Source organism: Herpailurus yagouaroundi, unplaced genomic scaffold, assembly GCF_014898765.1.
Source record: "Herpailurus yagouaroundi ecotype Mexico unplaced genomic scaffold, PumYag 419, whole genome shotgun sequence".
Taxonomy (NCBI): domain Eukaryota; kingdom Metazoa; phylum Chordata; class Mammalia; order Carnivora; family Felidae; genus Herpailurus; species Herpailurus yagouaroundi.
Genome location: NW_024412636.1, coordinates 325,723 through 352,365, shown reverse-complemented (window position 1 = coordinate 352,365; position 26,643 = coordinate 325,723). Strand labels below are relative to the sequence as shown.

Genomic DNA, 26,643 nt, shown 5'->3' with positions numbered 1-26,643 from the left:
CAGGGGCGCCCGGGTGGCTCAGTCAGTTAAGCGGCTGACTTCGGCTCAGGTCATGATCTCACAGCTGTGGGTTCGAGCCCCACGTCTGGCTCTGCGCTGATGGCTCAGGGCCTGGAGCCTGCTTCACATGCTGCGTCTCCCTCCCTCTCTGGCCCTCCCCCGCTCACACTCTGCCTCTCTCTCTCTCAAAAAGTAAATAAACATTTTAAAAAATTAAAAACAAAACAAGTACAGCAAACTATCTCTGAGGACACATGGTCTGGAAATGGAAAGAGGTACCCGTTCAAGAACCACAACACTCAGTCCTCCCAGATCAGTCTCTAAATTCAATGTCATCCCAATCAAAATTTTTGCTATAGAGCTTGACAAATAAGGGATGAGACCAGCGTCACCGGAACCTCCTTATCAATCCTCGTGAGAGGTTTAAGCAGAAAGTCAGATAAAGCCAGAGCGGCAGCTTGGAGGGGCGTGGGTGAGGCGGACAGAACCTTCCCCAGACTGCTTACGCTGAGCACGCTGACCACATGGGACAGACAGCTCTCCCTGCCTGAAGCCCCACGGAAGTTTACCAGATGATTGTAAAAAAAAGGGTAAGTTCAAGGGATACAGGAGTACTGATGCATAGGGGCACTTGTACCCCAATGTTTACGGCAGCACTCTCAACAATAGCCAAATTGTGGAAAGAGCCTAAATGTCCATCAACTGATGAATGGATCAAGAAATTGTGGTTTATAGACACAATGGAGTACTACTTGGCAATGAGAAACAATGAAATATGGCCCTTTGTAGCTAAGTGGACGGAACTGGAGAGTGTGATGCTAAGTGAAATAAGCCATACAGAGAAAGACAGATACCATATGTGTTCACTTTTATGTGGATCCTGAGAAACTTGACAGAAACCCATGGGGGAGGGGAAGGGAAAAAAAAAAAAAGAGTTTAGAGTGGGAGAGAGCCAAAGCATAAGAGACTCTTAAAAACTGAGAACAAACTGAGGGTTGATGGGGGGTGGGAGGGTGGGTGATGGGTATTGAGGAGGGCACCTTTTGGGATGAGCACTGGGTGTTGTATGGAAACCAATTTGACAATAAATTTCATATATTGAAAAAAAATGTAAAAAAAAAAAAAGGGTAAGTTTCCAAGGATGGGTTAATAGAGGAGACAACAGTAGGAAAGTGATGCCCACAAGCTTCTGTAAGATGGACAGTGGACAGAGGAGTTGCCACTGCCTCAGCAGGTGACAGGAGGCTCCCCCCATGGCCTGCACTGGGACCACTGAGGAGGGGCCGTGGCGTCGCCCCACTGAACCCTCAGGAGGCTCCATGCTCCCCTGGTGCAATTGTGATGTGACTCTTATTCAGAAATGAAACAAAATAATTAAAAAAAAATTTAATGTTTCTTTACTTTTGAGAGGGAGAGAGAGAGAGAGATGGAGTGTGAGCGGGGGAGGGGCAGAGAGAGAGGGAGACACAGAATCCCAAGCAAGCTCCAGGCTCTGAGCTGCCAGCACAGAGCCCAATGTGGGGCTTGAACCCACGAACCGGGAGATCATGACCTGAGCTGAAGTCGGATGCTCAACCGACTGAGCCACCCAGGCACCCCTCTCATCAGATTTATTACTTATTTCCCATATGAGCATGTACCCATATGTACCTGTGTCTATAGCTAGATATAGGTATATAGTTACACACACATATGTAATATGTATCAATAGGATACATATAAAATACGTTTTATATATATATAAGATAGTTCCATTTTTAAAGATTTATAAAAGAAAGAAAAGGAGGAAGTTCTTCATAGCTCTATTCTAACACAATCGCTGTTAACATTTTCATGTCCAGACTTTCTTGTTTACATCAGTCAGAACACTTCTTTACTTGGGTACTCTAAATCGTTTGCTGACTATTGCATCATATTTTTGAACGTTACATCATTTTCCTGACTCTTCTGAAGTATATATATTATGCCTTTCTATTACAAAGATAGTAGAAATTGATTATGGAAGACTGGAGAGTGTAGAAAGGCAGAAGGAAGACCCAAGCTCCCCAGCCCTTCACTGAGAGATGGTCCTACATTTCCAGCATTCCAACATACTGTCTAAAATACTCTGCAGCGAGGGATGGCTACCTCCTGGATCCCCCTCATATGGGAATAAGGCTATCGTGGATATTCCTGTGCGTAGAGGTTTTATTGTTTTTAAGAATCATTCCTCGAGGGGCACCCAGGTGGCTCAGTTAAGCATCTGACTCTTGATTTTGGCTCAGGTCATGATCTCATGGTTCATGAGATCGAGTCCCACATCGGGTTCTGTGCCGACAGCACGGAGCCTTCTTGGGATTCTCTCTCTCTGCCCCTCCCCTGCTTACATGCGCACAAACTCTCTCTCGCTCGCTCTCAAAATAAATAAGTAAACTTAAAAAAGAAAAAGATGTGTTCCTTGAGATAGATCCTTGTAAGTTTTCCGTTCTTTTCAGACCTGTCCACTTAGAATTGAGTCCCTTTCGTCGAATCTAAACCTGAGTACACAGCACTGTCACTGCAGCCACAGTCCCACCCGACGAAACCCAAGGGGTCCCCCCAGGATTTCAGGGGGGTCAAGGCACCCCATCCAGGCCTCACATCTCATCTCTGCTGTTCACTGGATGTGCATTTGAGGCAAGGCCTCAAATTCTATGTGAATTCTCTTGTGAATCCGTATGTTTTCCAACTGGAAGGTCTACAGCTTAAAGGGGTCACAGATCCAGACAAGACCCAGAACCCGCATCAGGCACGAGCTCAAATGTTGCCAGAGGGGGTTGGAGTATGACGGAAGAGTGTCGGGTGTTAGGTGATCTGGCCATCAGAATCAGAGCCTGCCACCAGCCCTTTGCCTCTGATGTCCTTTGCCTCCGTGCCGAGGACGGAAAACACTCTTCAGGGGTAAACGGGAAAGAAGCTTCGGCTCTTCTTTTTTAGGAAGAAACTAAAAACTTCTGAGGCACGAAGACCTGCCCAGGGGCCACATGAGTGGGGTGGGCAGGCTGTGCAGACCAGGGTTCCTCAAACCGTAATTTGCATGCAGATCCCTTGGGGAACTTACTGCAATCTAGGTTCTGACTCAGGAGTTCTGCTGTGGACGCTGAGATCCCGTGTTTCTAACCGGCTCCCGGATGACGCCGGGCTGGCGGCCCATGGACCACACGTTGGACAGAAGGTTGGAGCATGTTGGCCGGGAGCGCCGGGAGCTAACTCACCAGCCCCCTGACCACCCTCTCTGTCTCCTGGCCTCCTTCGCCGGGTCCGTGCCTCCTGATGACCCCTCAACCCTGCACAAGGGGTCTCCAGCTCCCTGGTGGACACCGTCATCACTGTGCTGGTGAGGAAGCAGCTTTGAACCGGCAACCCCCACGTCTGCGGCTGGCTCCCCGGGAACCGTACTGAGGCGATGGCTGCAGCAGGACGCGAGGCTCAGAATCGCTGCAGGGGACAGAGTCCCGAAGCACACAGCCCACGTGGGGGAGGGCTGGGACGGTCTGGGCTCCGTCCAGGGCCGAGGTGGGCGGGCAGAGCCATCCTCGCCATACCTCCGGCCTGGCCCGAGTGAAGGCACACCACGGATGTCCAGGAGGCTGGAGTGGGAGCCCAGCCTGCCATCCGGGCTGGGTCTTTTCTTTCTGGGGAGGCGGGGGGGGGGGGGGAACCGACGGCCGCGACGGGGCGCAGGCGCCCCGCCGTCTCCGTGGCTGTGTGTGTGGGAGGGGGTTCCCCACGCTCCGGAGGGCTCCTAGGAGTAGCTGGGAGTGAGTGTCAGGACCAAGCAAGGGGGAGACCCGGTCGGTCAGTGCGTGGCCTGCTTTAGGAAGGTGTGTGGAGTGGGGTGTGGAGACGGGAGGCAGGAGCCAGGCCAGGCAGAGGCTGGGCAGAGACTGGCTGGGGTGGGGAGTGGCCGTGTGGGGAAAGGGACAGAGGTCGAGGAGAGGGGATGTGACTCGGGTGAGGGCACCCTGCGTCCTGGCTTCCCCAAAGGAAAGGTGGCGCGGTCCCTCCTCAGCTGAGCCCCTGGCTGAATGTGTGTAGGGGTTGGGGTTTTGGGGCCTCCAGGGGGGGGGGTGGCCGGGACCAGACTCCGCTCTGGGACCTAGGACCCAGCCCCAGCCTGGTCTGGGACAGGGGCTCAGGAGCCAACTTACTGGGGACTTTGAGTGAGTCCCTCTAGGCCCCTGGCCTCACTCTCCGTTTCCAAGCCCAGGACGTTGTCCCAGGGTCTGGCAGTCCCATGGTGCGGGCAGAGTCAAGAGAGGGCCCTCAGCACAGCCTCTGGGGGCCACGTGGTGGCCCGGCTCAGACCACCCAGTTAGGGGTTTTTCTTCCAAGGGCCACATGCGGGCTTGGGGCTGCCCTGCATTCAAGGACACCAGGGAATTCAAACAACAGGTATCTCTCACTGGAAAAGGTCACAGAAGAGACTGCGGTGTGGCCCCTCTGGAACGCCCAGGGCTCCAGGCCCGCCTCCGTCATTCAGTTAGTGGAATTCACAGGTTTCGAACCTCTGGGACAGAGTCAGAAACAGGCGTCGCTGTTCCTGTCCTTCAGTTTCCAAAGTCCCTCCCAGCTGGGATGTCCTGGTGGCTTCCCAGGATGCAGGCAGGGCAGGAATTCGTGTCCCACGTCTGAGGAAGCTGAGGCTGGGTGGAGAAATGACTTGCCTAAGGTCACACTAGTCATAGCGGACCTGGGATTGGAATGGAGGTTGGTCTGACCCCCATGTTGTCAGCATGTCTCAGAGCCGGGTTGCCAGACCGGGTACAGTTACTACCTGGCCACCATGCACAGTCACGCTATCGTCATCTGGCCCCTGTGTCAGCATAGGCCCCCTTCTGAGAATGACCGGGGACAGATCCCAGATGGTCTCAGTGGGCTATGGTTCCTGGTGGCAGGGGCCCCATTCAGGCACTCGGCAGTTTTCTGAGCACCTACTATGTGCCCAGAACCATTCTCTGCCCTGGGAACATAGCAGCAGTGAGCAAGACCAGTCCTGGCCCTTGTAGGGCCTCTCCTGACTTGGAATACAAGGTCTAACTTGTTACAGCTGCAAGGCTCGGGCAAGACACTCCCAACCACTGAGTCCACTGGCTTATCTGCACAGCACGGGGATGGTAACACCTCCCCCACAGGGTTGTAGGTGTGGGAGAGGCCTGGTTTCCCCGGGCATCGCCCAACCGTACCCCTCCACCTGCCCCCCCCCCCCCCTCAAATCCAGCTGAAGTCGTTCAGTGACTTGCCCATGGTCTCCCGGGCCGAGTGAGGACCCAACCCAAGCTCTTTCCTGCCCCTTGGGCACTGACTGCTCCTCTGCCAAAGGATCCCACATTGGCCTGGGGCAGAGAAGTCTTAACAGGGCTCCAGGCAACAGATGGGCGGTAAGAAGTGCAGATCCACCTGTCCACTCTGGGCCTGGAGACTAGTCGGGGAAACCAGCTGGGCAGGTGGGACCATCTGTAGAGATGTGGCCACCTGGGCCAGCTCTGGGCTCAAAGGTGAGAGAAGCAGTCTTGGGCGCCATGGACTCTTTGCAGAAATCTGTTTAATGGTTTAGGAATGTGTAGACTCTGGCTCTGCTAAGTTTCCATAAAGGCAACTTTCCCATGTTTTAAAAAATAGATTTGCTATAAAGATTTATGTATCATAAATAGGTAACATGAAAAATTCCCAAATGCAAAATGGCATTGCCTTATTGCAATGCTGAGGCCCTCCCTGCAGCCCCAACAGTCCAGTCCAGCAGGGCTCAGAAGGTCCTTGAGGCCCCCACCCGTGGCAGCCCTCCTGGGGAAGAGTAACTGAATTCAATATGAATTAGGAGCTTCCTCTAGCTCCATGGCTGCCTGCTGGGGTCTGTGTCCTTAAAGCCCTTTTCTGGAAGGACAGGGACCCTCTGGGCGGCCCTGCTCCTCCTCCCGGGAATAGAAAACACCAGCCTTCTCCTTCTTCAGCCCACGTCCCATTAGCCCCACCCAGGCCACAGACCGCCCTGTCCCCGGGGACCTGGTAGCGGCCAGCACACTTCCTGGCCCTCTGATCCCTGCCTCCTCTCCTAAACCCTGGCCTCTGACCTCACCGGCTCCTGCTACTGGATAATTTATAAACAGAGGGAGAAATAAAGCTGTTTCCCTTCAGCCCCAGAAGGCCTGGGCTGTTGCAGGAGGAAACAAAGGTGGGTTGTGTTCTGTCTCACACAACTTCCCCGTTTTCTCTTACCCAAATCCGGGTCCCCAAGTGACAGAAGACTGAGGCCCAGGAGGTAATGAGGCTCCTGCCGGATGCCTCACTACAGGCAGCCCACCAGCGTGGGGCCCTGAGCACTAGCATTCGTGCCTGTGACTGAAACCCGGAAATGGTCTCTGTTCGAGGCTGCAGGAAATGGCTTCTGCCCAGGAAGAGGGGGAGAAGGAACTCAATCTCGCCAGAGGGTACTATGGGCAAAGGACTAGCTTGGGGTGGGGCCGGTGCTCAGAGGTGTCCAGCTGGGTCATTTGTGGGACTCTGAATGACACGGATAAAAAGGCTGGGTAAGTGGGGGTGGGGGAGGGCAGGAAGGGCGCGGCCTGCATAAAGGGTGCTCCTGGGGGACAAGGTGCTGGGAGAAGCCAGGGCACAGCTGTGGAGGCCTTGGACACCTAGATTGAGTATGGGCCATATCCCAAGGGCCCCAGGCACCCTGGAATGGGGAGGGGGCAGCAGCATCAGTTGTGACCTTCTACAAATGCCACTCTGACTGCGGCACGAGGGCGGCTTGGGCTGCACAGGCTAGAGGCCCAGGGGCCAAAGAGGTCCATGAGATGTCCAGGGGATCCTGGGGCCCATCCAGAGCAGGGGCGGGGGGGGGGGGGGGGCGTAGGGCGGCGGGATCCCAGCACTGTGGTGGGGAGGGGAGAGGGAGGGTCCCGGCTAGACCTTATTGGCTGTGGTGCCCGAAGGAGGGATGGCCAGAGACCAATCAGCCCGTTTCAGACACCTTGGGACTCTGAAGGGAGAAGAGAATCGTGTTGGGGGGTGTTGCTGGGTGAGCCAAGAGGCTGCCAGTGAGGAAACCTCCCCGGTCCAGGCTGGGCCAGCTGCTCCCTGCCCCCTCTCAGCCAGGCCCTTGCAAAGTTTCAGGTCTCCATCCCAGGGGTCTGGAGGAGGAGGGAGATGGCTCATAGAGAGGAAATGAAAGGTCTCCCCACCTTGCCAAAGCCATCCCAGCCCTGAGGCAGAGGAGGGGCAGCAGGTAAAAACGGCAAGGGCCCGCACCTATGCTCAGCTGGAACTGTGGCTGCAAGTCAACGATGGGGGTGCAGGCCCAGACCCGTGCTCCAAGATCCCCCGCGTTCCTGCCACCGCCCCCCAAAGCAGCAGGCCTCTGGAAGGTCAGGCTTCATGAGATCGCTCTTCCAGCTTGGGCCCTGGTAGACAGCTTAGCTCTGCCGCAAGATCAGCCCTTAGAGGCCATGGTCTGAATGTGTCTCAGTGACAGGCACTTTCTACTTTGGAGGAAGAGCCCAGGCACTGCAGTGGAGGGGCCTGGCAGACACCAGCTCTCCCTGCCAGCAGCTGGGCCCCAGGCCCCACTCACCCCATCTCACGGACAAGGCCACTGAGGAAGGAAGCCAAGTGGCCTTCTTGCTCCCAGCTCCCACCCCACCACGGCCACCAGTGGGCCGGCTGCCCTCAGCACAGGACCCTGCTCAGCAGCTCTTGGCCCAACCAGGCCAACATCCTTCCCTTCCAGAACCGGGCTCAGACATGCCTGCCTGAAACGGAGTCATCAGCCCTGCTGGTCTCGGTCTCAGCCAGGGAAGCCTTCCATGCCCAAGCCCACAGAATGCCGTGGGTCTGGCTTCTCACTCTGCGGTCAGGCCTGCCTATGAGAAGGGGTGGGCCGGTGCAGACCAAAGTGCAGGAAGTGGAAGGCAAGGGAAGTCGGCTGGAGCACCGCCTGGGCCCCGCAAGGCTCTGGGCTGCACCTCCACGATGTGACCTTGGCCACGGCTCTGACAGCAGTTTATTTCCCGGGGCCCTCCACTGAGGGGGCCTAAGGGGCTAGACTGGGCTGACATGGGGGGTCCGGGTAGTACGGGGAGATCACCCACCTCCCCCAGCTCAATCCCTGTGACCCTCTGAGCTACCTGCCGAGTGCAGCCCCAGTGATCCCAGCCCCCACCCGCCTTCTAACCTCAGCACCCTGCACACGTTGAGGCTGGTAAGGCCCAGGATAAAACAGCCGGACCCAGGACTGCCGGGGCATCGCCTTTTTGGTTTGAGAAACCAGAAGCTAGACTGGAAGCAGTTAGGGAGCTGTCGCTCTGAACGTGGCAGGAAGGGCTTCTGCACAGCTAAGACTAAGTGCCCTGAGGGTCCCTCTCAGACCGTAGCCTCAGGGATGCAAGCGTTTACTTTTCCCTTAAGTGTCCACATTCCCACCTCATTCCCCCAACCCCCAAGTTCTGAGAGTCGGTGCTGAAGGAATCAGCTGGTTTTGCAACCTGAGTGGCCACACTTTGGGCCCCAGGCCAGCAGACGGTCCCCGCTGGGCTGTGGGCCATGACCCCATACTTGTGCCGACGAAAACAAGAAGCTACACGGAAAACCAGAAAACTTGAGAGGTCTTGCTAAGGCAGCAGGCCAAGCCCCAAGCTGTCTGTGAGCTTCGAGCTGGCAGTGAAGAAAGGAAGGAAGTTCCCGGCCTGGAAGGAGCTGGGGCTTCCCTGGAGTCTGCTGGGCGGGTTGCTCTCACTCGGTACAGAGGCCCTGGAGTGACCTGAAAGAACCCAAGGCACCAGCCACACCCCTGCCGCCTCAGCTGCAGCAAGACTCAAGGTGTGAAATGGTCAGACCCAGTACATGTGCAGCAAGGGAGGCACATCCCGGCCCCTCTCCTGCTGGGATCCACACCGGCAGGCCTGGGCCAGTCCTGGACTGTGAAGAACACAGAGGGGACGGCCACTGGCTGGCAGGTGGGGCCCCACGCCCCACAGGCCAACAGGTCTCCCTCAGAAGGTACCCCGCTGCTTCCTTCATCGAGGGTAGCTTTCCCATCAAGCACCCAGGCCACGGAATGGAGAATTCCAGGGCTTTATCCAGCTGCTCTAGGATCGCTGGCACCATGGAGGGCCAGCTCTGGAGGGGTGGGCCTGGCAGGCCAGAGAGAGGAGGTGGGGAGGCCCCTGCCTGCCTGCCCTGCACCCCGGTCAGCAGCCGCAGCCCCAGCTCTCTCCGACGTCCTTGCTATCCAGCTGGATGTGGTCGGTGCCCTTCTCACTGAGCAGAGGGCCGCCGTGCCGCATGACCAGCTCCGTGGCCACCCTCACGAAGGCCTCCTCCACGTTGCTCGAGTCCTTGGCCGACGTCTCGATGGCACACAGGATGTCATAGTGCTCTGCCAGGCTCTGTGCCTCGGCCAGCGGGACCTCCCGGAGCTCGCCGAGGTCCGACTTGTTCCCTGTAGGGAAAGGCCAGGTGCAGCTTGGTGAGGCCCACGGGTGCCAGCCCGCCCTGTCCCACCCGGCGGGGCCAAGCTGAGACACGTCAAGCCGCCCACCGCGCTCGGCCAGCCACCAACGAATACCTTCTGGTGTGGCCCTCCATCTTTTTGGGGGAAGAAAAAAGACCTTTTATTTTAAGGCTCTTAGTCCAGCCTTTAGTCCCTCCTTTTGTTTCTCTTTTTTATCTTTGCCAGAGGCTGGTGTCTTTTATGGCTTCTTCCTGACACATCGGAGCACTCAACTTTGGTGAAAAGAACCTTAGAGCTGCAGGAAACTTCAGCTCCCTTTCGCCTGCTGCGTGACCCTTGGGGAAGTCACTTCATCCCTGGGTCTCGGTTTCCCCATCTGTGATGCCACCTTCAGCACAGGAGGGATCAGATGATACAGTGAACCTGAAAGCAACGGGCACTTGGCAGACGCTCCCTACGACGGGACGCCAACAAGGAAGTCTCGCACTGCCAATTGTTTCCTTGGCTACAATTTCGTTATGCTTATTATTTAGGCTCTCCTATTCTCATCTGGAATTCTTTCATTGCCTGGAAGACGGGGACTTTGATTATTTTCCTTTGCTGATAGTAAGAGCACAGCCTACCGCCTGACCTGAGAGCACACCTCTGGTTGCTCCTACAAGGTGTCAGCTGTGTCATTATGTTCTAAATAATCTGGTCAACTGCTCCTTGACCCAATTTCTAGAAGAAATTTTTTTTAAGTCTCTAAGCGGTTGACTTTTGTAATGTGGTTATAGGGACGACACAAAAAAAAGATAACCGCGGGGCCCCTGGGTGGCTCAGTTGGTTGAACGTCCAACTTCAGCTCAGGTCATGATCTCACAGTCCGTGGGTTTGAGCTCCGCGTCGGGCTCTGTGCTGACAGCTCAGAGCCTGGAGCCTGCTTCAGGTTCTGTGTCTCCCTCTCTCTCTGCTCCTCCCCCACTCATGCTCTCTCTCTCAAAAACGAATGAACATTAAAAAAAAATAGATAACCACCTATAAAAATCAAGACTGTCTTCGGTAACCTTAAATGCTACAGCAACTAATTTCACTGTGTGGAACTCGTTTGGATCCTGATTTCAACAAAAAGAAGAAAAACAAGTACATGTGATATTTATTAGCAATTATAAATCTGAGCACTCATCAGCCATTTGATTATATTAAGAAAATATCAATATGGGGGGGGTGCCTAGGTGGCTCAGTCGATTAAGCATCTGACTCTTGATTTTGGCTCAGGTCATGATCTTGTGGTTCGTTGAGTTCGAATCCTGCATTGGGCTCTGGGCTGACAGTGCAGAGCCTTTTTGGGCTTCTCTCTCTCTCTCCCTCTCTCTCTCTGCCCCTCCCCTGCTCTCTCTCTCAAAAAATAAATAAACTAAATAATAATAATAATAATAAGAAAATATCAATATTTTGTGGATGTGAAAATAGTATTGTTATGTACTTTTTATTAAAGTGTTTGTACCTTTTATAGATTTATGCTGGAATATTGATAAATGAAATAGTTTGGTGTTGGGATTTGTTCCAAAGTAAGACAAGGGAGGGGAAGGGATGAGGGTAGAGAGGAAACTGGCCGTGAATGGCTCATTGCTGAAGCTCGGTACTGGGTATGTGGGGTTCAGTGCACTATTCTATTTTTATACTTGTATAAAATGCTCTATGATAGAATGTTTTATTTTATTTTTTATTTTTTTTAACGTTTATTCATTTTGGAGAGACAGAGACACAGAATGTGAGTGGGGGAAGGGCAGAGAGAGAAGGAGACACAGACTCCCAAGCAGGCTCCAGGCTCTGAGCCATCAGCACAGAGCCCTAGGCGGGGCTTGTACCCTCGAACTGTGAGATCATGACCTGAGCCAAAGTTGGATGCTTAACCGACTGAGCCCCCCAGGAGCCCCAGAATGTCTTATTTTGAATGTTCTGGATAAAAGGGAAGTGTCAGGCCGCGTAAGGAGAACCCCATTCCTGGCGGGGGAGCCCAGCTCCACTGAGCGCTCCCATATCCCAGGCCAGACAGGGAACCAAGCACCGCCCTTTCCCCAGGTGGAGCTATGTGCAGCCCCATCTGTACAATCTCATCTTAGAAGAATCTGCCTCTAAAAAACGAGAACAAAATTGGGGCGCCTGGGTGGCTCAGTCAGTTAAGCGTCCAGCTCTTGACTTCGGCTCAGGTCATGATCTCATGGTTTGTGGGTTCAAACCCCGCATCGGGCTCTTTGCTGACAGTGCGGAGCCTGCTGGCAATTCTCACTCTCTCCCTTTCTCTCTGCCCCTCCTCCACTTGTGCGTGCAGGTGTGCTCTCTCTCTCTCTCTCTCAAAATAAAATGTAAGATTCTCTCTAAATAAATAAATAAGTAGATAAACTTAAAAAAAATTAAGATTCTCTCTCTCCCTCTGCCCCTCCCCGGTTGTGTGCATGTGCGTGTGCTCTCTCACTCTCTCTCTCTCTCTCTCTCTCTCTCTCAAAAAAAAAAAAGAAAAAAAAAGGAAGAAGAATCTGCCTGACTGTTGGAATGAGGACCCTGGGGACCACAGAAATGGTCCAAAGCGCTTGAGCCCAGGTCTGGGGAGTTTATGTAGGAGGAAAAGGGAAAATGGAAGTAAGAGCCTCTCTCTGCAACAGTAGTTCTCAGTGTGGGCTCTCTGGGCCGCCAACATGGACGTCACCTGCGTCACCTGGGAACTTGTGAGAAATGCACATTCACGGGCCCCACCCAGCCTTCCTGAGTCAGACACGACGCCTGGCATCTGTGCTTTAACAAACCTTCGGAGCGCAAAGGTTTGAGAAGCGCTGCTCTGCGGTGTGGGGGGACAGCATGTCACCAAGGCACCACCGGCAGGACTCCAGTTTCGGATTTATAGGCTCACAGGGTGCGCAAACTGGGGCAAGTTACTCCACTTTCCTGAGCTTCGGCTCTAGCCCTGCCAAACCAGGAGGAGCCAGTAGCCAAGGTTATGGGAACTGAATCCAGAGACACACGTGAAGGTTTAACCAGGGCTGACCATGGTGGGGATATGCGGGAAGTAAAAAGCAAATGTTCGCTCCTTTCTCCCTCCCTCCAATTCCAGTTTTGAATATGACTTTGTAAGTGATTGGCAGGATCAGAATTTGCAAGATCACCGTTCAAGCTCAGCCTCTCTCTACGCTCCACCTGCCCTTTGTTTAAAAAGGAGAAAGATGAGGGGTCCCTGGGTGGCTCAGTTGGTTAAGCGTCCAACTTCAGCTCAGGTCATGATCTCACAGTCCGTGGGTTCGAGCCCCGTGTCGGGCTCTGTGCTGACAGCTCGGAGCCTGGAGCCTGCTTCGGATTCTGTGTCTCCCTCTCTTTCTGCCCCTCCCCCGTTCGTGCTCTGTTTCTCTCTCTCTCAAAAATAAACATTAAAAACAATTTTTTTTTAAAGGAGAAAGACACTAAGACGGAGAGACAGAAACGTGGCCCCGAGAAACCCTACTGGCCCTGGCCCTGTTCCCCTCAGCTCACCGATCAGCAGCTGCACAATGTTGGAGCCCGCGTACTTCCTCACGTCCTCGATCCAGTGAGGCACAGACAGAAAGGTGCTCCTCTTGGTGATGTCGTAAGCCAGGATGGCCCCGTTGGCACTGCGGTAATAGCTCTGGGTGATGGTGCGGAATCGCTCCTGGCCAGCTGTGTCCCAGATCTGCAGCTAAAGAAATAGGGGGCCTCCCGTGAACCTGGTGGTGTGGCCAAGCACGGGGGATAGGGAGGGCAATCCCACAGACCCATGCCCAAAGCGCTGGTTACACTGGGCAGGCCACCAGCCCATGCCTTGGCGGGAATCATGCAAGAGGGGCTAGAAGGTGGACAGAGAAGACCCCTGATCCCTTACAAGACAACTCAGTGGCCCAGCTTTGAGGGGGGCAGGAGGATGCAAAGGAAAGTGGGGAGCCCTCATCTCTGCTCTCTAGAGTGCCCAGGGCTCCCCTAAGGCTGGGCTCTCTGCTGTTGGGACACTGAACCAGAAGAGCTCCAGCAGCTCACGGTCCGGCGAGCTGGTTCTGGTATGCTATGATGCTGGGTGTGTGTGCGTGTCCTGTGCCTTCCCCTCTCTGGGCCCGTAAACACACTACTACACCCAGCCACGTGGAAAACTCCTCCAGCATTAGGGTTCTCTACTTCTGCCTCGGTGATGCCTGGTGGCAGTGCCGGCCTGGGGGAAGCAGTGGATGGAGTCCTCTGGCGGGGCCTTTATCACCTGCTGGCCCAGCTTGGCCAAAGGCAAGGAACTTGGGGTCTTTCCTTGCCCATGTTTTCACTTAACTAACACCCATCAGTGCCCACTGCCAAGCCTTCCTGCACCCTGGCCATGGACGAGAGGTGCCTGTGTAGCGGGAGCTTCCCTAGTATCTGGAGAAGCAATAGTCTGGCATTCCCAGATAGGGCAGGGGGAGGGCCTGAACCCGGGGTAGACCTTGGACCTTCACTGTGCCGGGGCTGGGAGGCTGCGCACTCTGGGTGGAGGTCACCAGCTCTGCAACTGGGAGAGATGGACTGCAGGCAGGCATCTGAGGAGGCAGATGGCAGGGCTCTTGGGGGCTCAGGACTTGCCTTCTCTGCTCCACAGATCACAGGTTCTTGGGGCTCTCTGAAGATGAACACGAGCCTTGGGTCTCCACCAAGCTCTGGGTCCATCCATTTTCCTTTGCTGGCACAAGCATTCTGGGGGCCCCTTTATCTAGTTCTCAAGGTATTGGGAGGCCCCCTAGTCCATCCGGGGTAGGGAAAAACCCCAGAGGCCTCAGACTGTTCCTGAGGGCAGGGCTTCAGGCCCTGGTACCATGGAGGTGAGCACCTCTTCCCTCGGCCCCATAGAGAGAAGTTTAAGAGTTAACAAACTCAGCCACAACATGCCAAATGAGACCCTCCTGTCCCAAGACCTCCTATTTACTCAACTATGAAAGGTTCCAAGGAAATCAGGTATCTGCTTGCTTACGCATGATGGGGGGGGGGGGGAGCGAAGCGAAAGGCATGAAGTCTGGCAATACACAAATCTGGAATCCAGTTGACCAAGAAACTCATCCCCATACCCCAGAGAGAGCGCATGACACAAAAGACAAAGGACAAACACAGAAAAAAAAAGTGACCTGGACGAAACAAAAGCTAGGCAGAAGCAAATTTTTGTTTATCAAAAACAAACATCGGTATTTTCAGAGATAGGAAAAGATCCACAAAACAATAATAGAATACTATTTTTTTTAAGTTGTGGGAGTATTCAGGGGAAAAAAAGAGCTTTTGACTATTAAAAATATATCAATGAAAAATACACCCTAAGGGCTGGAAGATAAAGTTGAAGAAATCCCTCCAAAATAAAGAAATACAAAGAAATAAGAAGAAATAAGAAGAGTAAGAGGGAAAAAACTGTAGAGGCAGCCTAAGAGGTCTAATATCGGGATAGTAAGCATTTCAGAAGGAAAAGAACAGTGGGGCGCCTGGTGGCTCAGTCCGTTGAGCATTGGACTTTGGCTCAGGTCATGATCTCATGGTTTGTGAGTTTGAGCCCCGTGTCGGGCTCTGTGCTAAGCACTCAGAGCCTGGAGCCTGCTTCGGATTCTGTGTCTCCTTCTCTCTCTGCTCCTCCCCTGCTCATGCTCGGTCTCTCGCTCAAAAATAAACGTTAAAAAATTAAAAAAAAAAAAAAAAAAAAAAAAAGACTGAAAAAAAAAGAAAAAGAACAGTAAAACCAAGGGGAGGAAATCAAAGAAAGACTTCAAGAAAACTCCCTCTGAGAGTTCAAAGGGCCCACTGAACATAACACACAATGGAAGAAAACAGACCCCTCCCCCCAACACACTGTGTGGGAATTCCACAATGGGGTAGGGGAAAGTGCTAAAAGCTTCCAGAAAGAAAAAAAAAAAAAGAAAAGAAAACAGGTATTAAGGTTAAAGTTTCATAAAAGTCCACATGGCATTAGATATCCAATGAAAAATGCCTAGGGGCGCCAGGGTGGCTTAGTCCGTTAAGCGTCTGACTTCAGCTCAGGTCATGATCTCATGGTTCACGGGTTCAAGCCCCACGTCAGGCTCTGTGCTGACGGCTCGGAGCCTGGAGCCTGCCTCGGATTCTGCGTCTCCCTCTCTCTCTGCCCCTCCCTGTTCACGCTCTATCTCTGTCTCTCTCAAAAATAAATAAACAGTAAAAAAATTCTTGTTTCTTGTAATTTCCTTATAAGACAACTGACCAGAAAACGATAAATAAGGACTGTAAAGTGGGATTTCTAATGTGTAAGAAATAAAAAAGTAGGACAATAATAGCAGACACAAAAAAGGAAAGCAGATACATGAAATCATCCTGTTGTAAGGTGACTACACTTGTGTGGTGTCAGATGTGAAGTGAAAAATGAGAAGGGTTCAGTGCCAGTTGTAACGTATGAAGTGATATAAAACTGTAAAGAGACTTTATAAGTTAAGGATGCCCTAACTTATCATTGGCCCTATATCAACTAGTAAGAGAAACAGCAAGTCAGTAGAGGAAATAACCTGGTATTTAAAAAAAAAAAATTTTTTTTTTTAATTTATTTTGAGAGAGAGAGGGAGGTGTGCAAGCAGGGGAGGGGCAGAGAGAGAGGGAGAGAGAGAATCCCAAGCAGGCTCTGTGCTGTCAGCATAGAGCCCAACGAGAGGCACCTTAAATATAAAGACACAAATAGGTAGCCTATAAAAAACCAAAACATATAATAAAATACGTTTAAGAAGTGAGGGTAAGAAAGTATATGAATGACAGTTATAGTAATAGTTATAGTTATATATATAGTTATATATATAGTTATAGTAACTATATATATATATATATATAGTAACTATATATATATAGTTATATATATAGTTATAGTAATATCAAAGGCTTCCAGACCAAGAATTGCAAGAGATAAAGAGACACTTTGGGGCACGTGGGTGGCTCAATCAGTTAAGCATCTCTTGGTATCGGCTCAGGTCATGATCTCACAATGTGGGACCGAGCCCCATGCTGGGCTCCGCACAGAGTGTAAAGCCTGCTTGGGATTCTCTCTCCCCCCCACCCCTCTGTGCCTCTCCTACTCAGACTTACTCCCCAACCCCCTCTCAAAATAATGATACTACATATGTATCTACATAATTACAGAGTTTTAAATCCCATGAAGTTAAAAGGGAGAAACAAATCCACAACTATTGTTGGAGATTTAATACCTCTCTCTCAGGAATTGATAGAATAAACAGAAAAAAAAAATCAGTGTTGGGTAAAGAACATCTAAACCACACTATTGATCAAATTGGTATTTCCAGAACACCACACCCAACACGGCAGAACTGCCCCTTTTTTTTTTAAGTGGACCCAGCATATTCACCAAGATAAACCATATACATACACTGGGCCTCAAGTAAGTTTCAGGAAATTTCAAAAATGGAATTCTTATAGAGTAGTACTCTCACCACAAAAACAAACAAACAAACAAACAAAAACCTAAAATAGAAACCAAGAAAGCTCTGAGAGAGATTTCTTCAAGAAGACAGAACTGAGGGAAGGTCATATACTGAGAGGCAGGGTTTACGGTATGTTGGACAGATGGGGAGGACAGCTATCCCAGTTAGGATCTCCCCTACTTGCAGAGATGAATTGATGGTAAAAACACAGACACGTAAGCAAAACCAAGATGATAGTCCTTCCAGGAAGAACTGGTGGGACGTGGCCAATGAAAGATCAGTGAACAACTCTTAGTAATATAATCATCACCCTTAGTTGAACAATTCCTTCAACAATTTCTTTAAAAAAAATTTTTTTTTAATGTTTATTTATTTTCGAGAGAGAGAGAAGGCAGAGTGTGAGCAGGAGCAGGGAGGGGCAGAGAGAGGGGGGAGACACAGAACTTGAAGCAGGCTCCAGGCTCCAAGCTGTTGGCCCAGAGCCTGACACGGAGCTCAAACTCCCAAACCGTGAGATCATGACCTGAGCTGAAGTCGGACGCTCAACCGACTGAGCCACCCAGGCGCCCCCCTTCAACCATTTCAACAGGAAAATACTAGAGATACCGGGGCCAACCAAACAGATGTGATTTGCTGTCCTCAAGCTTACAGTTTGGTGCAGGAGACAAATGCTAAGTAAGATCATAAGTAATAAGGGTTTATAATTATTATAAAATATATTTATTTATACATAAATATCTATAATATAAATACTATCAATTATAAAGTAAATAATAAAAATAGTAAGTATGGTAGCTAGTGATCAGATGGGAAAAAATGAGCAGGAAAAGAAATTATGAGGCAAGGCGAGGAATGGAGATTTAGATAGGACAACCACACAAGACCTAATTGTTCGTAAAGATCTGGAGAAAGTTAGCTACCAGTGCAGATGTCTGGGAGAGAGAGAACAAGTGCAAAGGCCCTGAAGCAGAGACAAAGCAAGCAAGATGATGGGTGTGTTTGGCACAGAATACAAAGGGAGAGTTGTCAGGGAAGACCGGGGTGGGGAGGGGGGACCAGATCACACAGTGGCTTCCAGACCACAGCAAGAACCTTTGGCCTTCACTCTGAGTGAAGGTGGGAAGCCGTGGGAGTTTAGAGCCAATCAGATTTACTTTCTAACAGGATCGCTCTGACTGCTGCCCGGAGAAGAGATCAAATGAGATCCAGGACAGAAATGGGGAGACTAGTTAGGAGGCAAGGGCCATCATCCAGGTGAAAGACAGCGGTTGGACCAGGGTGGTGAGCACCCTGTGGTTACCACAGCAAAGGTGGGGAGAAAGGAACAAATTCAGAATACGTTCTGAGAACAGTGCTGAAAGGAACATACTGCTGATCTAATCAATATCGCCACACCACTCTACTGGGAGGATGCGGAGTGTGTACGTGTGTGATGGGGGCTGGGGAGGCACTGAGAGTTAGTTAACTCTCACCTTCTGAAGTCAGAAGTCAACAGACTACGTGTGTAACTGGGGGAGGCGGAGGCAGGTAGCAATGTAAGCAAAACAAATAGAAAAACCCCATCAACTGAAAAGAGCTCGAAGGGGTTACCCCCAGAGGCTGCGGGTGGCCGTATCAGGAGACCTTTTTGTACCGCGCCTTGTTGAACCAGACGACTCTTTCAACCATACACAAGTACAACTCTGATAAAAATAAAAACTAAATTAAAAACCAACAAAATAGCTACAGGTCAAGGTATCTGGGTCAACCAATTGGTGAAATTTGGGTGGCAATGGAGGAGGTATTTCTGGAAAGTAGGTCCTTCCCATGACTGGCAATATTCTCATCCTCTCCCACATTAGAGGAAGGGAGGGAAAAGACCAGTGTCAGCGCTCTTGGGGTCCGACCGACCCGACTCCGTCACTTTCCAGCACGGTTATCTCTGGGCTACAACTGAATTCAGTTTCTCATCTGTTCCAAAAAAAAAAAAAAAAAAAAGAAAGAAAGAAAAAAGAAAAAAAAAAAGGTCCAGTAAGGACCACATGACAGATTCAGTGTGCACAATGCCTAACACAGAGAAGGTGCTGGATAAATGCAGCCATTTAACAACATTTGCGTAGCTATTTACAATTTTTGGCTAGTGTTTTTAATATACACAAAGGAGGCTTAATGCAAAAGGTAGGATACATGAAATGCCCAAAGGAAAACCTACTGGGCTGTGGGCATGGGCCAACCACTTGTTCATCTAACGTGTGCTGAGTTTCTGCCATGTGCCAGCCCTTGCTTTAGGAACTGGAGATATTGCAGGGAACGAAACAAACACAGGGTTCACATCGCAGCAAAAGGAGAGACAGGAATGCAGACAGGATCCTTGCAGAGAAGGGTAACGAGCACTCTGAAAAGGATACAGGTAATAGGAGAGACTCCCTGGGACAGGGGCCTCCTCGGGTGGTCACAGAAGGGGGCACTCGAGCTGGGGCCTGATGATGAGAAGCCAATCATGGGGACAGTGTTCGGGCAGAGGGAACAGCGCAACAGTGTCCAGGACAAAGCTCTCCGTGTTGGGAGATACAGAAAGGGCAGTGTGGCCAGACGGCAGTGAAAAGGGACATGGAAGGAGACGCGGTCAGAGGCAGACTGAAGCCAGAACGTGTGGGATCTTACGGGCCAACATCAAGTGCAGGTTTTATTTTTATCGCGATGGGAAGCCACTGGAGATGGTCTGCAGCAGGGAAATATCCATTAGACATCTCTTCCATCCCACCTGGGAGTCTCTCCGATTCTAGCCAGGGGCGGGGGTGGGGCGGTGCTGTACAAACCACCAAGCCTTCATGCCTTCGTGACACACATGTGAGAAGGCCTCACCAACCCTATGGATCAACCCTTGGCCAATGGGGAGCAAGGGATGTTCGGCCAGATCAAGCCCTATCTGCCCATGGCAGCGACCAACTTGAGGAGGCGGCCTTGTAACATGTCCTTCCTCCTCTGTTTCCCCCTCTCCAGTTGCCAAAACAAACGAGCTGCGAACAAGCCCTTGTCTCAGGCCGTTTTCCAGAGGGAGCCCAGGCTAAGACGAGAAGCACTCTTGACTGATGTCTGTGAAGTACATCTGGGCTGCTGAGCGCGGTGCGGTCCTGCCGTGGGATCACAGAGGAGGTTTTAGTTGAGGAGGCTCAGTCTCTTGGCCCAAATGCCCTCTGTGTTCCAGAAGAGGTGCGAGAAGCCAAACCAGAGGAGGCCCTGCTTTCCCAGCAGCCAAGTGAAGCTACTCTGCCGGAGCCCCAGGTTTGCCATTAGGCAGCGCCCCGAGGGGGTCTGGGTGAAAAGTTTAATGAGCGTGATTAGCCACCTCAGCTCCTCAAGAGACAGGAAGGTGACGAGGCAGGCAAGCACGCCAGCACCATCCTGAACCTTCCATCGGAGAGGATGATGCAGGCTCTACTTCTCAGAAGTGACAGCAGAATCCACTGCATGGATGCTGTGGGGTCCTGGGGCAGGCGCGCAGGCCACCTCACCGGGTCCCCAACAGAGCCTGCAGGCAGAGACTACCAGCCCAAGGCACAGAGCAGAAAGGCAGGCTCTGACAGCCCCGTGACTGGCTGAGGCATGTGAGCATCGTGCTGGGCCCACGCCAGTCTGTCTGTCTGGCTGTCTGTCTGTCCACTTACCTCCTTGCTCTCCACCCTCAGCAGGGGCCTGGGTGAGCAGGAATCATGGACACGGAGTCCTTCGTTGCTCCGTGCCCTCCACACCTGTTGTCACCAGGCCTTACACGGGGCCACTGCGGATGGCCTCAAACCCGCCCCAGGCTTCCTCCTGCACTGCGGTCCATTCTCTACCCCACAGCCAACATGGAGCCACTAAAACAGTATTAAGAATCTCGTCGCTCCTCCGTTCTCCTCCCCGGAAAGGCCTAAAGGTCCTGCAGCATGGACCTTACTCACCTCCACAGAACTTCCCTTGGGGCCGTATTTGCTCCTGGCTGATCCCTGAGCACTCCGAGGTCTCTATACCAAGCCCCTGGCCCTTGATGTTCCCTGTCCTGAAGTGTTCTTCTCCCAGACTGGTGCACGATTGGCACCACCCTTCATTTCCAGCCTGCTTTCAAGTATCAACTCCACTCACAGCTCTTTCACAACCACCCTTTCTTAAAAGAGCAGTCCGTCCTGCCCCCTCACCCCAATTTACTTTTCCTCCGCAGATCTTTTTATCTATTTTTAAGTTTATTTATTTTGAAAAGGAGAGAGAGAAAGCCAGGAGAGGGGCAGAGAGACAGAGACAGACAGAGAGAGAGAGAGAGAGAGAGAGAGAGAGAATCCCAAGCTGTCAGTGCAGAGCTCAATGCAAGGCTCAAACTCATGAACTGTGAGATCATGTCCTGACCCGAAACCAAGAGTCAGACTCTTAACCGGCTGAGCCTTCTGGGATGAAGAAGGTCCTCGATTAATACATGCTGGGCGGATGAGCACCCTGTCTGCCCTTAAAGCCTTGTCACCCTGCCCTGCCAGGTCTCCATCTAGCAGATTGGGCTCCAGGGCCTGGCTTAGGAAAGCTAACCATGGAGTTAGCTTGGAACCCTACCCCAAGTCCATAATCAGCCTGAAGCCAAGAGAACATCTGCCAAGTTGAAACTACTACCCCACTCACCGGAAGTCCTCTGCACGCACGCTCACTTGACAGATAGGGACTTTGTCCTGTGGGTTAGGTCTCAGCCTGCCCTCCCTCACTCTCCCACCTCCCACCTGGCACACTGCCAGCCTCTCCTTCCTTCCCCAGCCAGGCCTCCACATCTTACACTCAACTTCAGGGGAAACTTTCGGGGCTGCTGACACCTGGAGTGACATTCAGAAGCATCTGCTAGGCACAGAGGGCAGGAGGGCGGCCCAGTTAGGATGGAGAAGGGCTCCCAAAGCATGTACATTCAGAAGAGGGAGGCTGCCCCCACTCCCACTCAGCAGGGGTCAGTCAGGTAAGTTTCAAATGGGCAAGGGGTAGGGATTCCAAGGCTGCAAGAGTCCTGGGTTTCATCAGGTCCTTCTTCCACCCTGGTGACAGGAGGGCTCGGGCACACTGATCACGGCCTCAGTGGGGGGAAGCAGTCTCAGGATGAGGGATGACGCTTATTTTCTCTCCTAAGCTCCATGTGTAATGAGTCCTAGTTTACACTGTCCCTCTGAGTCACTAGGGACGACACCTTTATCTTCCTTTTCTAGGATAGATGGCATTCATCTTGACCTTTTGGTGAACTCCTACCTAACCTGCAAGACCCCAGATCAGAAGTCATCTGATTAGTAGAGCTCTCCCTGACACACAGGCCTAGGCCCCAGCCCAGAGGGGAATTCATTCTTCTTTCCTTCCTGGCTCCCTAGCATCCTGGTTCTTGCTTCTGTAACAGCACCCACAGCAGACTGTGTTCAACATTTCATTCAAATGTCCCAAACGAAGGTGCCCTGGGGGCCAGGCAAGGAACATAAAATGCAGCAAGACTGAGGCGCCTGGATGAGTCAGTCAGTGAAGCGTCTGACTCTTGGTTTTGGCTCAGGTCATGATCTCAGGGTTTCAAGAGGTGGAGCCCTATGTTGGGCTCCGTGCTCACAGCGCAGAGCCTGCTTGGGATCCTCTGTCTCCCTCTCTCTCTATGCCTCCACCATTCACCATCTCCGTCTCTCAAAATAAAGAACTAAAAAAAAAAAAAAAAAAAAAAAAAAAATTACAAAACAACCAAAAAAGGAAAACCTCCCTAAAGCAAACCCCCCCCAAAAAAAAAAAAAACTAACACATGACCATTCTGTAGGCGCACACACACAAAAAAACAGGTTTCTTAGTGGGAACTGGCCTAGGACTGTCTGTCTGGGGCTCTAGGTTTGTAAGTCTGTCTGTTGCCATCAAGAATAGGCTCTAGGGGAGCGTAGGTGGCTCAGTCATTTCAGTGTCCAACTCTTGATTTCAGCTCAGGTCATGATCTCAATGGGTTGTGGGTTCAAGCCCTGCATTGGGCTCCATGCTGAAAGTTCAGGGCCTACCTGAGATTCTTTCTCTCTCTCTCTCTCTCTCTGCCCCTCCCCTGCTTGCTCTTGCTCTCTCAAAATAAATGCTTGCTCTTGCTCTCTCAAAATAAATAAACTTAGAAAAAAAAAAAAAAAGAATGGGCTCTTGAGGGGAGAGACCCCATCTATTCTTTGTGTTACCAGCAACCTGGCACAGACCCAGGTACTCAACAATAAAGGAAGCTTTCTGAAGACAAGTCCTGGTAGTTGGGCCAGTGAGAGGGGACAAGAGGCGGACAACAGGCCCAGTGGGGCTAAAGCTGCTTTCCAGGGATCTGTGCCGGCTGTCCCCAAGGAGTGAGTTCACATGTGCCCCAGTGGAAAATCAGTTCTGCTCATTAGGTTAAAAGCACTGCTAGTGATTGAGTTCCCAAAACCTATGTCTAGCACTGTCTCCTCCAGTGGAAAGAGAAGATTTTATTTGAACAGTCTTTCTCCTGCATGACGGAACAGACAACGGAAAGTTCCTTGCTACTTCATAGTAGAAAAGGACCCTGGGAAAATGAGTTCTCAGGACAAAACTCTGAAAACTGGTCAGACTGACCCAAATACGAGTTCCTGAGTTATTTTTCGTCATGTCTTGGGATGTGGGGAGTCGAACCGGGAGGCGGAGTCTGCAGGCCACTCCTCCAGCCAGCTGCTGTCACTTCTGCCCCAGTCCTCCAGGGAGGAGGGTGGCCTGGGGCTTGCCAACCAGCCACGATCGAGACACGGGTGTGCCGTCAGGAGCGACAGTGACGTGCTGCCAAACGTCCAGTATGCTAGCTGAAGACAGGCGGCAGGAGGGCAGACACCGAGTGAGGGAGACAAGGGCGAGACAGGGAAGGGCAAGCAACGTGGCCCTGAACACAGACGGCTCCTCTGTGGCGGGCAGTGAGCGCTGGGGACGGACTCCTGAGTCTAGATTCCTCCTGCCCCCTAAACACAGCCGCTCCAGGTCCCAGCGTCACAGATTTCTCATCCCCTGTTACAACGCAGCCCTCCTCGGCAGGTTACCCACAGTCTGAGGTCAAAGAGCCATCAGGACTCTCGGGTTCCCGTTCTCCATCCGCCGAGGGGCCAAGGATGGTTCAGTAGCTTCCTGGAGTCGGTATTTCCTCACCAGGATCTTGGGAGGAGCAGCGACCAGCCCCGCTCTGCAGGGCTGCGGGGGGCACGGGGCGCAGGAGGGGTTCTAACGTGCTTCGAGAACATCAGGCACCACCAGTGTTACTGCTCACATCTGCCAGTCCATCTCATCCTCACGACAGCTCTAGAAGGTTTATGACTTTCTACACCAGGGGTCGAAGGGTCACAGGGAAGCCGTTGGCAGAAGAGCCTGGTCTGATTCTAGAACCCCATGACCTTTACTGTGTATGGCTCCTCCACAAACCTTAAATGCTTTGTTTGGTTTTGTTTTGTTTTCTTTCTTCCAAGAAACCTCACTGATGATTCATACCTCCTGCAGGAATCAGTCAAACCCCTTCCTGAACAGTCTGCATGGGGAAAAGGCACGACGTGGGAAAAAGACCAGAGCCTCTGACCAATGAGTCCTGCCTCGGTCGCTAGCAAAGGGCCACTGGCTCCCCAGGGACGCCCCTCCTCCTTCTCACAGGGAAGCGGAGACCATCCAGCACAACCCAAGCCCTTCCCCCCAGCCGTCCCCCTTCCCTGCTGCCACCAAACTGCACTCACAGGCCCTTTGAGGTGTTGCGGGGAAACAGAGAGGGACCTGACCAAGCAGGGCGCCAGGAGGCCCCCCCCACCTGATTCAGTGATCAGGCAGTCCCCCGCTAGGCCAGGAAGAGCCCATAACAAACAGGGTGGGCTGCTGGCTCCTTGTGGCAACAACCCATGCCTCCCAGGAAAGGCCGAGAACAAGCAACAGCAGCATTCCTAAAGCCACGGCCACAAGCTCAGACTCTCTGGGTAAACGGTCTGGTAGAGCCCTCACTGCCTCGACAGTAATTCCCTTAAGCCCACCGGCTTCTCTTTCCAAACTTCCTCAGCAGTAAGGACCCAGCCCACAGAAGGGTCGTATGCCATACGTCCCAAACTGAGCTCTGCCTTCCCTCACGGTGTCCCTCCAGTGCCCTGCCACCAGGGTTAATGGAGAGTGCACCAAGCAGGGATACCTGCTCGGCCTTGACCCCTTGGGCGCCCCTCCACTCAGCCACAGCTGATCGTGCCTCCCGCCCGCATCAACCCTGAGGGACAAACAGTGGGTCTTCCAGAGAACGCTTCCCACGGCCCTCAGGACACCGTTGACGTGCCTTCTATGTTCAGAAGTCTGGTCTTGAGCCCCCTCCTTATGCTCATCCCTGCCCCCACCCCAACATACTCCAGCCACTTTGGACTTGGACGAACACCCACACTTCCTCTCCCACACCTCCATGGCTTTGTGCATATGTGGCTCTGGTAGCAAAGCCCCTTCTCTCTTTCCTCAATGGGACACTGACTTATCTTCCAGGGCCTACCTAAGCTCGAAACTCCCTGCCTCTGCAACCCTGGGGAGAGCAGACTGCTGCCTCCTCTGTGGCCCTATGGCACTCAGCCAACACCCCTAGGACAGCCATGGCAACCACAGGGCCCTGCTTTGTGGGAACAGTCCTAATTTTCTTTTCTTCTTCTTCTTTTTTTAAATATGTATTTATTTTGGGGGGAGCGCTAGCAGGGGAGGGTCAGAGAGAGGGGGACAGAGGATCTGAAGAGGGCTCTGCGCTGACAGCAGCGAGCCCAATGTGGGGCTCGAACTCATGAACCAGGGGACCATGACCTGAGCTGAAGTCAGAGGCTCAACCGACTGGACCACCCAGGCGTCCCGGTCCTAATTTTCCATATTCGATCTTGTGGCCACAATAAATACACACATGCTTACTTGTCAGGCCACATGCTCCAATTCTGGGTTCAGAAACTGGGCAGCAACATTCACAGCACTGCACGCTAGCTATGTTTACATATCTGTTGCCCCAACCAGATGTGAGCTCCTAAAGAACAGGAACTGTCTCTTATTCCCCTTTTTTTCTCTTCAGAGCTTAGAACGGTGCCTGGGGAAAGAGGAGGTAGTTACAGAATGGATGGATAACCCATGAATGAGTCTCCATTTAATGATCTCCCCGATATGCAGTTGGTGTCTCAGGGTGTCAGACGGTAAATTCTACCAACAACTGTAATTAAGCCGGGCAGAGTACCTTCTAAAGGTTAGGCATTTTTCCCTTTCAATCCCATTTCATCCTGTCTGCTGCTCCAGGCAGAAAAGGCCAGGTCAAGGCCATGGCTCTGAAGTGATCCCCCAAGAAACAAGCTAAGAGCAAAAAGGAATCTTTTAACAATAAACGTGAACAGAGAAATCTGGCAGACACTCCCCTCACCAAGTGATCAAAGAAGGCATCAGTACCAGGGGATAACCTGGCACCCAGTACTGCCTGCCGTGGTGCAAATGGGCAGCACACAACATTACCTATGATTCATTCTTGCCCAAACCATCCCACCCGAGCCAAAGTGAGCCTCTAACCCAATCTCCAGTTTACAGGAAATACAGGAGACAAAGGGACAAGTCCAAACCCCAAGGAAACCACAAGACAAATCCAGGGAGCAAATCTTAAAAAAGAAAAAAAAAAAAAATCAGTATCATTGAAAAAAAAAAAAAAAAAGGTAGCAAGGTGTTGTTCTGGACCAAGCCTGTACTAGACTCTGGTTCAAAGAGGAAACACACTATAAAAGACATTTG

The 26,643-nt window shown here is 52.0% G+C and overlaps 1 protein-coding gene across 2 annotated transcripts in view; it reads right to left on the bottom strand.

The window, feature by feature from the left end:
• Positions 1-5,543: 5,543 nt before the first annotated feature.
• RAB43 (RAB43, member RAS oncogene family) overlaps positions 5,544-26,643 on the bottom strand; it is a 33,671-nt gene continuing 12,571 nt past the window's right edge. The window contains exons 1-3 of one of the 2 annotated variants that reach the window (XM_040463734.1): positions 14,060-14,284; positions 12,974-13,157; positions 5,544-9,457 (exon numbers count right to left, since the gene is read on the bottom strand). In XM_040463734.1, the coding sequence (XP_040319668.1) occupies positions 9,207-9,457; positions 12,974-13,157; positions 14,060-14,143 (519 nt within the window). In that variant the 5' untranslated portion in view covers positions 14,144-14,284 and the 3' untranslated portion in view covers positions 5,544-9,206. Of the gene's footprint in view, positions 9,458-12,973; positions 13,158-14,059; positions 14,285-26,643 lie in introns of those variants that run through there. The other variant, XM_040463733.1, reaches the window with a different exon arrangement.